The following is a 13,015-nucleotide window of genomic DNA, read 5'->3' on the forward strand; positions in this document are numbered from 1 at the left end:
TTTACATAAAATGCTGCAAAGTGGCACACTGAAAATGAACAGAAATGTCTTCGCTTCTGTAAAGATTAAAAATAAAATCACCTTGATGACATTCAATTTACATGATGAAGCTAGAAAAATCATTAGTACCTGGAAGCCAAAATCACATATGATCCAAAAAAGCAAACAAACTTCCTAATTCTGAACAGATTCTCAAGTCCTGTTGCTGCAGACCATGATTCTCACTGTAGCAACAGAACAGATTGCGAATGTGTCAGAAGAGTGCCTATTGGACTCCAGGCATCTTTATATTGGTTGCCCTTCCTTGTAAGATAAAATAATTCCCTGGTCAAACTAAGGTAATTTTGATAAGGTGCTGAATGTTTTTTCCTGACTGTTCTGCCATAACCACCGTTTCTTTTCATTTTTTTTTGTCTATCAAAAAGTTTAACAATTTACTTCAATTCTGTTTTGCCTTTTCTTTTCCAGTAATTCTGTGGAGAGGAAAACTAGAAATGAGTGAGTAACTCTGTAAGAATAGGGTATGATGGGACCATTCTTCAAAGTATTAAAAGGTGTTACTCAAAGGAAATTAGTCTGGGGGAGGTGTTGATAGAGGAAGGACCTGTATGAACTTCAGGATTCCAGACCTAGGTTGGGAGACCAAGTTTTGGCCTTTGCATTTGATCCCCACCTCGCAAATTATTTTGTAGTTTTTATTAACATTTGTAAATTGGGGGGGGGGGAAGGTAAGTGTACATGTTTATATTTTTATGCTATGAGCTACAGATTGTTGATGATTGTGAGACAATTGAACTTTAAAACTGCTGCAGATTCTTTATTAATAAGCTACAAGACAGCTTGGAGTAATAGTAAATGTACGTGGAAGTTTAGAAATTCAAGATTGTATTTAAAAAAACAAGTGAGACTCTTTGGATAGGGTGGAACAAACCTATTGCAAAAAAAATCACAGATTGTATGAAAATATCATAAAAGTACTCAGTACAATAGAGTGGCTTACAGCAACTGCCCTGCCTGGTACAGAACCCTCTCGAGTAACAGCCTAATTACCTTTCCTGCTGTAACCTTCTGTTGCTGAGACATTTTTCTGTGAGCTATAAGGGGCACATGATTAATGCACAAAACAATAGTCTGAAGAGACAGGCACACTCCCAGAACCCTTTTCTTTCCTTAAATAGTTTGAGATATGTTAACACAAGACTGCTGGCAAATAAACAGATGGCAGGTGATGTGCATATTAATGGGTCCCTGAAATAGCATTTCTGTTTTCCAGAAGGAATCAGAAATTCTTTTTCCTTTTCTTTTTTTTTTAATAATCTGAAGGTCTCAATCTCATTTGGAAGTATTTGTCTATGCTGGTCTCCATTCTTACTACAAAAGCTAATTTATGTTTACAGCCACATACTTTCTACAACAAAATTACTTGTAATAGTCCTTTTGGTGATGGGGAGGGAATCCTAGCAGTAAATAGAATGAGTCTTGTTTTCTTACTTACCTAAATCCTAACACATGAATTTCTTTGAATCCTGGAAGTTTCTCAAATATCTTTTGCATCTATAGAAAAGCATAAACTCATTAAATCCATGTAAATTCCGCTGTTAGAGACCTTACCTAAATGTGAACAACAGCTGTCAATGGGCACAGTTTGAATGCGTGAAATATAAAATTTAGGATTTCAGAAAATGCTTAGGACATTGTACCATTTGTATTTGTATTGATATGTTTTGTTGTTCAACTTATACATGACTTGGCTTTGTAAATGTTGTCTGTACTACCTGATGAGCAGAAAGCAATATAAAATACTGCTTTTTCAGTGAGAGTAGTTGTGTAAATTAGTGGTAGCCAAGTTCATAATAGAGCAAGTCAAAGAGTATTCATTGAACCAAATATTTGATTTATTTTGGCTGCTTTTTGTTTACGAATTATTTGCAAACCAGTCCCGTTAGTTGTAAATTATTAATTATTCAAAAGCATTCACTGAATTTAGCAGATTGTGGGCTGTTTGCAAACTGCTTTGATCCCTTTGACTGTTTTCTATTCATTGTGTTTGGGTGGTCACACAGTATACTTTCTGCTTCCTAAATGGATAACTGAAACTCTTTAATGTGAGAACAGGCAATAATGAAGAGCAAATAATGGATAAAAAAACATGTATATGATATGAATTTGTCAAGCTGTAGAGGTTTATCTACATGAATATCTGGTGGTAACAAATAACGATCACCACAAATCACACTGAACTGAATTCATGAATGCCTTAACAAATCTGTGTTTTCTCAGTTATGGTAACATTTACACAATACATTAAATGATATATTGTATGTACCTATATTATGTAAATTGGGTAAACTCCTGGTTTAAACACACATTTCAAAGAACTATCTGAATAACAGCCTGGTTTTGAAAAAGGCTGAGGACATCAGCCAGGGTGATGAATGCTCCCATTCTGCTAATGAAGCCCTTGGGAGTTCAAGGAACTCAGCACTACAAAGACACTGAACAGCACATTAAGGAATCAGGTCCTAATACATCAGCACATCATTTACAAGGTACATGAATTAGTGTAACCAAATAGGTCTTTTCCATCTCTTCTTAGTATGATTCTGCATAAATCCTGCTGAAATTGCAGCACTCTTCCCATTCATGGGTGGGTGGGAATTGGGCTTTGACAATCAGGGAATAGGCCCTCTTGTGGGTCCTGGTCTGTGTGTGTGCGCACGCGCGGATTGAGGCACCCCTTTCTTTATCCATGATATCCCTCTTGGTGGATGGGTCTTGAGCAAATTTTCTTCACCACACCAATGGCCTTCAAAATGGTACCCTCCATTGAGGTGAAGGGGGAGGTGACCTTAAAAGACTCGACCTGAGTATTTAGGTTCTCATTTGTTGCCCACCCTTCCCCTCTTGAGTTTCTCTTGGCTAATTGCTGTGATTTGTCAGTTGCTGGCAGATTTCTTGTTTGCCCCTTGGTTCCCCCAGCATCCTGGTGGTGATATGAAGGATTTTTCGTTCATTGAAGAAATGGCACAGTTGGTGTAGATTTCCTCAGCGCACACAGGAGATCTGACATAGGATTCTTTGAGAGATTTGATTAATTGTCACAATTTTTTGTAGGTATCCAGTGCAGGTTAAGGAAGGTGGCCAGTGTGCCATCCCAGTCCCAGAGTTGGCTACGTGGCATCTACTTAGAAGTCTTTCTTTGCATTACTGGGGGAGTGGAGGATTTCATATCTAGTGCAGAGAATGGCACCTCTTATCTAGAACTCATCCCTCACACGAGGAAAGAGCAAGAGAGATCTAGAAACCACCTCAATCTTGATCTTGGATTGTCTTGATGTGGGGGGTGGAAGAGTAGGTGTAGCCTCATACTAATGATTATCAAATTGCCATGAGGACATGGAGTGCAATGTAAGGCACTGGACTTGCCCTGCTGGTTACTTGTTAGCAAGGACTCTTTGAGGTCCTTCCTTGGTTATGTTTGTATTATAATTAATGAAACTGCAGCATTACTTTCATCGTATGTGTGGTGTCTTATTTCCTGCTTTCTCCAAGCTAAAGTTAGTTTGTCTACATAAACATATATGAACTTTATTTTCATCCAATTTTATACAAATCTGTTAGTGTTCACATTTGTGCCACAAACATCTACAATGACTTAAATCTCCTTTGCTATGTTTTGGGCTATGTTATGAGCTCATGGATGTTTGGGTGCCAACAGTGCGCGCCCCCCCCCCACCTAAAAAGAGCTGAATTAGAATTTGTGGATGAGGTTTCTGAGCTGGTTGAGTTCACACTGCTGGTTCTAACCCGCTTACCCTCACTCCACTAATGCACTTCTAAATCTATCTGGTGATAAGATCACCCTTTGCCTCCCCAGTGGACTATCTTTGGAGAAAGGCATGCCAGCTGTCTCATATGGTGCCAGCATGTGAACTGTTTTACTGTTCAGTACTGCATGTCAGAAACATAGCTTCATACCCTTTAAAATGGTAAGATGAAGTTTCACAAAAAGGAAGATACTTTAATAATCAAACCCCCTTTTTTCTTTTTCTTTCATATGAAAATACTGTAGAAACTCCTAAACAAAGCCACCAAAAGACACAGATATTAGGTAGCCCCCGTATATGTGCTGCAAAGAAAAGTCTGCAAGCAACCTTTACTAATGAGATACACTTAGATATCTTGGGAGAAGCAGCTGTTCATTAGCTCTGTCAATACTCCCTTTGCAGTTTCATTGTATCTGTGATTGATTAAGAATGAGTATATCTGAGGAGAATGCACAAAGGAACACTGGAGAAACTGGCACTAACTTTTGGTTAATTTTACTAAGGAAGCCTCCTGGAGACCATCTCATCATTACGTGCTAACTATGAAATTGCTAATTAAAGATGCAGTTAGCATTATTAATGATATAAATATGCCACTGCTGCTCCAGTTCACAGTAAAATAACTAGAAGAGGCTGTGTGCTTTCAGTCCCTTGGCTGCTTGCTCTGAAAACTAGTTCAGACAACAGTAGCTAATTTCTTTCAACATTTGTATTAAATTGCTCATTAGGTTTATTGTGAAAATTAAATTACTACAAAGCACTGTCCATTAATTCCTGATTAGGCCCAAATGACTTTCCTAATGTTGAAGTGGAGCGAATACTCTGCTGATTGGTTATCTGCAGCTATGCTACTGAACAGATGCCGGAATTCTTGTTAGACTGATAGATGAACAGATATTCCAAGCAAGCGATGTCTATGCTTGGGGGGAAAGTGCAACAGGCAATGACAATAGGAGTTGTCTGTTTCAAATGAGGGCAGTTCCTATTATTTATATTGCAGTAGCACCTACAGCCATCAACCAGAGCAGGCCCTTATTGTGCTTGGGACTGTACAAACATAGATGACAGTCCATGCCCTGAAGACCTTATTATCTAAACCTTGGGAAAGACTTTATGCTTTGAAACAAAGTATTCAAAGCTCATGGGCAGATTTTCAGCGGTTATAAATTTGTCATAGCTCCATTGATTCCATGGAACTATGACAATCTACACATAGCTAAGGACCTGCCTGTTTACTATATGCTTGTACGTGCTTAGTTTTGGCCAGGGCTCATATGAACTGCTGAATGTAAAGAATAATGCCAATATGTCATCCTACTAATACTACTATAATACTAATAATTTTGTAATTCAAGGGCATCCATGTTTGTGGCAGGAAAGTAAAACCTTCTGTGGCAGTCTTTTCTTCAACAATTCTTGTTGCACTAATTTGATATTGGCCTGAAGTTTAGGAAGCATTTTGTATTGATTAAGAGACCATGAAGTACAGCAGAATCTATTGAATTCTTGTGTTAATGCCCCATGGTAATCTGCAGCAATTCCATGGAAACCTACATTATAGTAAGATATTACTGTTCTTTAATAAGACAGTGCTCTGTAATATGGTACTTGGCAAGAGTAAACCTTTGAGAGGTCTCCAATGTATGTGATGCTTTATTTTTAACATTGTGAATATGATACAGTTGTTTCTTATTATAAACAAATGTCAGTTACATTCTTTAGCATTGGGTCAACCCTCTTACCTGATGTTGAAATTTCCCTGCTAGTTCCTGGTACTGTGGGGAGTTGGGATCATTCAGCTCTGTTGTGTACTCCTGATTGATGAGAGTGACACTGAATTCGACCATCTGCTCCACCGGGAGTTCTGGGACTGTATTAGTGACCTCTGGCTCCAGCCCCTGGGACAAAGGGAGAGGAAATGAGCTTCATGGAGGGAAAATAAGAAGACAAAGTAATTTCTTTAAATACTTTAGTACCTTTAATGGGTACAAAGACGTTTTACTCTTGCTACAGAAGAGGTTTCTCAAATATATCTTATAAAAAGGATTTTTAATTATTATTTTTTTATGTTTACTCCACAAAGTACTTTCAGGGAGAACAACAGAACAAGAAAGAACAAAAGCGATGTCTGCATCAGAAAGCATGCTATGTTTTGCCTATGAATCAGGCTCAAAATGGCAGCTGCCTCTAGACTAGGGAAGGGGGCTTTACTCCATTTAAAGCAAAAAAAAAGTCTTAGTACTGGGCCTGATTCTTCCCCACTTACAAAAGTTTTTCTTCACTGTGTCTTAAGGGAGTTATTTCTGGTTTACACCATTGTATGTGATAAGAGAATCAGGCATTCTGTTACAAAATTAATGGTGTTATACATTTTTTTCGAGATCCCACCATCATTAGAGTGCAATATAGATCTGTATCTTCCCTTTTTCCTCTCCCCACTTTTTTGGCAATTTATCTGACATCTGCGTAAGGATCAGATAAAGCTTTTTGTGGAAACAAGATAGGTTTGAACCTTGCTGTGTTTCAGCTTGCCCATGTAGTTGCCTTTAGCACTTCATACAAACATTCTGCTTTTGTTTACCACTGTATAACCTTATTCACAATTAGGTTCAAAGGCAGCATTGCCAACTCTTTTGATTTTATTGCAACTCTAGCAATTTTGGGATTTTTTTTATCTGTCTTAAGAAAACATGGTGAAAGGCACCTACTTATGAATTTTCCCTCATTCAGAATGTCCACCGTCTCCTATAACTGTCAATGGGGCTGAAGCCAGCCATTTCCCTGCAGGCTATCTGCAAGAAGTGAGGCTGCCCTTCCACTATTTTCAGTAAGATTGAAAACATATCCCCAGGCAAAATGGCTGCCATGCTGATTCATGGGGCTAGATAGGCTACAGGGACAGTGAGGGGCAGCGGACACACTGTGAAGGGTGACCGGGGAGAGTGAGGGGGAGCAGGGCACTGGGAGGAGCAGAAGTTTAGTGATTGCAGGGGAGAGGGGATGGGGGGGGGGTAGGAGGCAGGTTGCAGTGGACAGTGATGCAGTGGGAAATGGAGGGGATAGACTGTCAGCATCCTCAGCCTAGGGATAGTGGTGGGTAAGGGGAATCCCCTCTGAGCAGCCAGGGGAGGTGGTGTAGCTAACTCTCATGAATTGATCACAAGTCATGGGATTTTGGTGCCTGCAGGAAGAGCTGTCGAGATAACATGATATGCTCCTCCAATCCTGTGATTTTTTTTCAGTGCTGGGCATGTGGGCAGTGCTCTGTGAGAGATCCTTTAGGCTAAGGACATAGACCTGCCCTGCACCTGATGCCTGCCTTCAGGTATGGCCCTAGAGCAGAGAGAGGGGCAATGGGAGGCAGTGAAGAGGGGAGTCAGGGAAAAGCTGCTGCTAGGTTCTGGGCCCTAGACCGAGCAGCAACACTTCCATTCTTCCACTGCCTTAGGACTTCTCCTTTACTTGGGATCCAGATAGAGGAAAAGCCCTGGGAGACAGCAAGGCAGGTGAGGGCGGGAGTCAAGAAAGAAATAGGAAGTGAAGGCCGTTCCCTTTTCTTATTGGTGAGGAGAAGGCCAGTGGAGTTTCCATCTGAGCAGCCAGGAAGAGGCATGTATTTTGTGTGCATTAAAAATGGATTTTTCAATCTGAAATTATTATACACCCACAACCACAACAGTAAAGGAGAGTTAAAAAGTCAAAGACAGATAAAAACCGTGGTTTATAAGGCAAATCTCATGATTTTTTGGGGATCTCATCACTTTTGCTCTCTTTAGAGAATCCAACACTTTTTTTTATCTCTCGAGGTTGGCAAAACTGCAGAGGTGCAAATGAGAACAGAATTTGGGCTACTGTTTTTAATTTGTTTTTAGACACCTTAATACTATTATTTTAAACACAATACTTCATTAACCAGCTAAAGTGCACTGCCTGTTGTGGAGGCAGGAGGAGGGAAACCACTTTTGGCCCTTTCAGAAAGAATTTTGAACTTAGCCCATATTTAGTATTATTTATTCATATATTTTTAAGGCTAGAAGAGTCCATTATGATCACCTAGTCTGACCTGCATAACACAGGCCATAGAATTTCACCCTGTAATTCCTATATCAAGCCTACTAACTTGTGCCTGAATTGGAGCATGCAGGTCAATGGACTTATGTGCTTTTAAAAACTGCATCCGCAAACGTTAAAGATTTCAAGAAATGGAGAATCCACCATCTCCCTTGGTAAATTGTTCAAATTGTTAATTTACAACTTGGTATTATAGCTGTTGCTCCTGGATACCTTTGGAATACAGTCATCTCCAAGGTCAGTGAAAAGATTCCAACCTTCTTCCGTTTCAAATCCTTCTTCAAGACTCCTGTGGTAATCAGTAACACTGACCCATATCAGTACAATATTCCATTGCCAAGCCAATTGTATTTGAAAATAAATGCTGTAAAATAGTACTGTCTTCTCTGTTTCCCAGTGGGTTTTCTATATCTGCCTGTTAAAAATGTAAGAAACGTGGAGCAAGGACCATCTTGCCATCATCTTTGTCTTGTACAGTATTGAACATATTGTTAATGCTTAAAAAATGCTACCTTTTTTATACTGCTCAAGGACATTCCAGCCCTTGTGCAAGGCTGAAAAGGCTTTTGCCTTGTGTACAAGAGGATATTACAGGAAGTATATAAATCAAAAGAGATATGACCCAAAAGAACTGCAGGCTGATCTGCCTTAGTCCCACAGACAGGTGGGTTTTCTTTTTCCACTGTCAACTAGGTTGGCATTGGGCTGCTGGAGAGAGTTGTCCCAGAACTGAGCACCTGGGTTTTGGTAGCTGCCAGGAACAAGCAGAATAAGAGATTTTCTCTATTATGATAATGACAGAGGAGAAAGAGACAAAAGGAGCACTTTACATACAATCAAGGATAAGTAAAACCAAGATAAGTATGTCTGTGCCAGCATATTCTGCAGTGGCACAGCACGTGCGGTGGTGTTGTGCAATTATTCGTCAAGATGCTTCAGTTTTAGATTAACATATGCTGTATCCATACAAAAGTCTGTAGTTTTAATGGCTTGTCAGAAAGGGAGGTGGATGATTCTGTGTCCTTCTACAAGTGCAGAACCAAAGAATACATAATTTTTTATCACCTACTACCGTTGCTCTTGGAGGCAGTTCCATGAGGGGGCTACTACCAAGGACTTGGGAGAATGGAGAGAGAGCCTACAACATGGAAAAGTTAATTTATTTTGAAGTGTACTTGAGGCTCTGGATTACTAGAAACAAATGACTTTTGCCCAGCTCTTTCCCCTCCCCAGATAATAAAGAGTTAAGGGCCAGATTTTTAAAGGTACTTAGGAGCTTCACTTTAACAAGGCACCTAACTATCTTTAAAAAGCTGGCCCTAAATGAATTAAAACTTTTTTGTCTGCTTTTCCCCGGTGAATTAAATGTTATTGGGAGTGGGGATAGAAAAGAAACAATCAGTTGCAATTTCCCTGATTTCACTGCATAAGTAGAATGAAAAGCCTATGCAGATGAGTTTTGAAAAGCCAGTCACAGTTTTTTTCCAGTGGTGTATAGAGATATTTTTCTCAGAAACGGGGGACTTTTTGCATCCCCGAACCTCTGAAGCCCTTTGCCTGTTTGCTCTGGAGAGATGTTGGGGAAGATTTCTGTGTCACACTTGGTTGCCAAGAAGGTAAAAAGGCCAGATGGAGTGGCGATACTCTTGCCTGTTCCACTGTGCAGTACAGAGCTCAGAGTGTGAATTTTCACTGCTTTTACATAAAACAGTGGGATTACAAAATTGTGTAATTAGGCCTAAAATCCTTGATTCAAAGAAAAAGAGGGAGAACTATGCTTCAAAGACTATTATAATGTCTGTATATTTTCCACACTCATGAGCAGGAACCATTATTCATGATTAGTGTATAGAAGAGAGGCTAATAAAACCCTTGAATCTTAATTGAAGTGAATAGAAAAAAGCACTAGTGGCTTTGAACTGCAGAGTTCTGTAAACAACATTTATTTATTTATTTATTTATTTGCCATGTTAGTTTAAAGAAGAGAGGTCAATCAATAGTAAATAGGATATTAGACCGTCCTCACCTTCACAGGAGTCTTTGTGTCATTGACAATTTCGTTGCGTAGTGTGCCATTAGGAGCTGATGCATATGGAGGCGGAGATACGTTAGGGGCACCTGCTGGGATTTAAAATAAAAAGGAAGTGAGAAAGGAACATTCATTAGCAAAATGGCAAAAATAAGTCACCTTTCTCTGTTGCTTAGCTATCAAATGACAGAAAATGCACTTCCTAATTTCGTGTGTGTGTGTGTGTGTGTGTGGAAGTTGAAGTGTGGAAATGAATTAAGGCAGGACTGAAAGTCCTTTTCCTGTGTATAAAATATGGCCTTTCATTAATATCATAAAAGTCAATAGGGTTGAATATGAGTAACTGTAAGCAGAGTTTAACTCTGAATTTAACTCTGCAAACTACTAAGCCAGAGAGCTGAAGCTGAGGGCCAAAGAGGGCTTAAGGCAAGGGACAGCAGAGGACTTGGAGATACATATATAATGACATACAATACACATTCTGCTAAATGTCCTTACTACATGGTAAATTAATGTATATTTTTGATTTTGCAGTTGCAATCTTTGTTTCTATGACTGTATCACAGGGTGACACTGGCTTTTTAAGAGGGAAGAATCCAGTGCACCTGTGTCTGGTAAGCTGCCCCCAACTGGCATAAAAGGGGGCACGTGGGCCCTAGAGGGGAGAGAGATCAGCAGGTGAGAACTTTCCAAGAACAAGGAGAATATAGAAGGTCCCTGAAGGAAGTAGTAGATTGTTCCTGGGGGAGGGCCAAAGGCAGTAGAGCAATTTGCTTTCTAACCTTCATAAGACAGGGCCAGAGGGCTGGAGAGGGCTGAAGGCAGGACCGGCTCCAGGGTTTTTGCCGCCCCAAGCAGTCCAAAAAAAAAAAAAAAAGTTGCGATCTGCGGCACTTCTGCCGCGACTCTACTGCCGCCGTTTCTTCGGCGGCAATTCGGCGGCAGGTCCTTCCCCCCAAGAGGGAGTGAGGGACCCGCTGCCAAATTGCCGCGGAAGAGCCGGACGTGTCGCCCCCTTCCATGTGCAGCTCCAAGCACAAGTTTGCTAGGGGCTGGTGCCTGGAGCCAGTTCTGGCTGAAGGCCAGGAAGCAGCAGAGTTGCATGCTCACTTGTATGCCAGAGAGTTGAAGCTGAAGGCCAAAGATAGCTTAAGGCAAGGGAGCAGTGCCTGCTGATGTCTCCTCGCTGGAGAGCTGGAGTTAGGGGAACAGTGGAAGGGGCCTGCCTCTTGGTCTGTCTGAGATCTGAGGGGTTAATGGAACAGGGGAAGTGGTGGATAGTAAGGATGAACTGCCAGAAGAGAGGCAGTTCTGCTGGGAAGAGCAGGCTTGCAATCCAGCTGGAAGGGTGGGGGTGGTTGTCCTGGGAGAAGGACAAGTGAAGACCCACAAAGGGCCCAGGTGTGGCAGAAGATGCTGGAGTGTGATGTGATGTGTGTGTGTGTGGGAAAATAGGGGGTGTCAAAGGACAACGTGGTGGAATTTTATGGACTACATGCACTGGGGGTGATGAATGGACTGTTTTGGGTCTTTTGTTATGGACTATATTACACAGTTTTTAGAGCAGGGGTGTTATTGAGGCAGAGAGCACCTGGTGTGGAGTTACTGGGGCGTCTGAAGGAGGGAAACTGAGGCAGCACACTTATTCTGCTGCAGCATGTTGCTGGAGGGTGCTCCATATGACAGACTAATATCTTTTTAGGAGTCAATTTAAAGTAACAAGAGGCTTTGGGGGGAAAACTTGAATTTTCTCATTAGAAGCAAATTCATTTGTAATATTAGAAACACTTTGGTTGAAGTCACTTTTAAGAAGTTTCTAGAATACATAAATCAATAAAGAAAATATATTGATTGATCACTTACTGCACTAAGCTGCTAATATTTACAGTTTTAATTTCAATATTTTACCAAAATTTAAACAAAACTACTTTTCAAGGCTTACACACTGCTAATATTCTTTCTTGCCACACTTTTTAAATAAAAGCTTGAATGAATATGCTGAGATCAGTATGACTTTCTGGCTAACCACTTGAAAATAAAGAATTATATTGGAATATCCTAATCTGCTGATTTTGGCTAACAAAATGCAACAGCTCAAACTCCAAACATTTATTTTATAAGTGAAACAAAATTAGCACTGTGACATCTTATTGGCTGCAAATCAAACTAGAAAAGGTTAAGTTTGTTAAATTGCACCCTCGGAATCGAAAATAATGGGAAAAACCAAGTTAGAGTAATAGGTTTTTTTGTCTGAATGTCAAGGTACGCTACACAGAAATCCTAATGTACTCGGTATAGATCATTTTGCTAAAAACTTTTTTTGGGGGGGGTTGTACCTAACTGAACATTTTTACTTTTGTTGCTGTCACCAAATTACAGCCTTCTAAATTCCAACAGTAATTGTTTCTAACAATTTTGTGCTCATGGGCGAGCAGTTTCAATTTTACCTGTAGAAAGGGAAGAAATGTCCTCAAGCTTTTTGCCGCCTGTCTTCTCCGTAGATATTTCATCTTTCCTATTAATCAAACAGAAAGGAATGATTTCATGGGCAGCATGAATGTGGTGTCATTATCAGCAGGAATAAATGAAATTTTTGCTTCTACATTAAAAACAGTTTTAAATGAAGGAAGTTATTTTTAATGTAATATTTTGATTCCAGCTTTCTAAAAAAAGCAGTGGAGCCATCAATTGCTTTTTTATTTGGGAACTTGTAGAACTTATATTTGTCCTTTTTTCAGCATAAGATACCTTCTTTCACTAAGAAACTATTATGTGATATATGCATATACCATGTTGTTGTCTGAATACCACACCGGACATGAGCTTGCTTGTGTAATTTCATTAATTCTATGAATAATCATAGAGAGAGTGGGCCTTGTAAAATGGGATAATAGCGCATAGTTAGATTATACATACAATAGCTGTTTAGGGCCTGTTTCTTTGCTGACTGAAGTCAATGAAAGTTTTGCCTTTGACTTAAGTCAAGAATTCGATTGGGCACCAAGACAATAACTCTCTGTGTGTGAATATTTTCTAAACCAAATATTTTCTCCCTTGCTGGTCATGACATGAAGCACGGTCCGAGCAT

At 40.0% G+C, this 13,015-nt stretch overlaps 1 protein-coding gene across 1 annotated transcript in view; it reads right to left on the reverse strand.

Moving 5' to 3' along the window:
• The window catches only part of IMPG1 (interphotoreceptor matrix proteoglycan 1), an 86,313-nt gene that overhangs the window by 45,746 nt on the left and 27,552 nt on the right, over positions 1-13,015 (reverse strand). The window contains exons 5-8 of the mRNA XM_065588058.1: positions 12,375-12,442; positions 9,925-10,019; positions 5,570-5,716; positions 1,496-1,554 (exon numbers count right to left, since the gene is read on the reverse strand). Of these exons, the coding sequence (XP_065444130.1) occupies positions 1,496-1,554; positions 5,570-5,716; positions 9,925-10,019; positions 12,375-12,442 (369 nt within the window). The remainder of the gene's footprint in view (positions 1-1,495; positions 1,555-5,569; positions 5,717-9,924; positions 10,020-12,374; positions 12,443-13,015) is intronic.

Source organism: Chrysemys picta, chromosome 3 (genome assembly GCF_011386835.1).
Source record: "Chrysemys picta bellii isolate R12L10 chromosome 3, ASM1138683v2, whole genome shotgun sequence".
Taxonomy (NCBI): domain Eukaryota; kingdom Metazoa; phylum Chordata; order Testudines; family Emydidae; genus Chrysemys; species Chrysemys picta.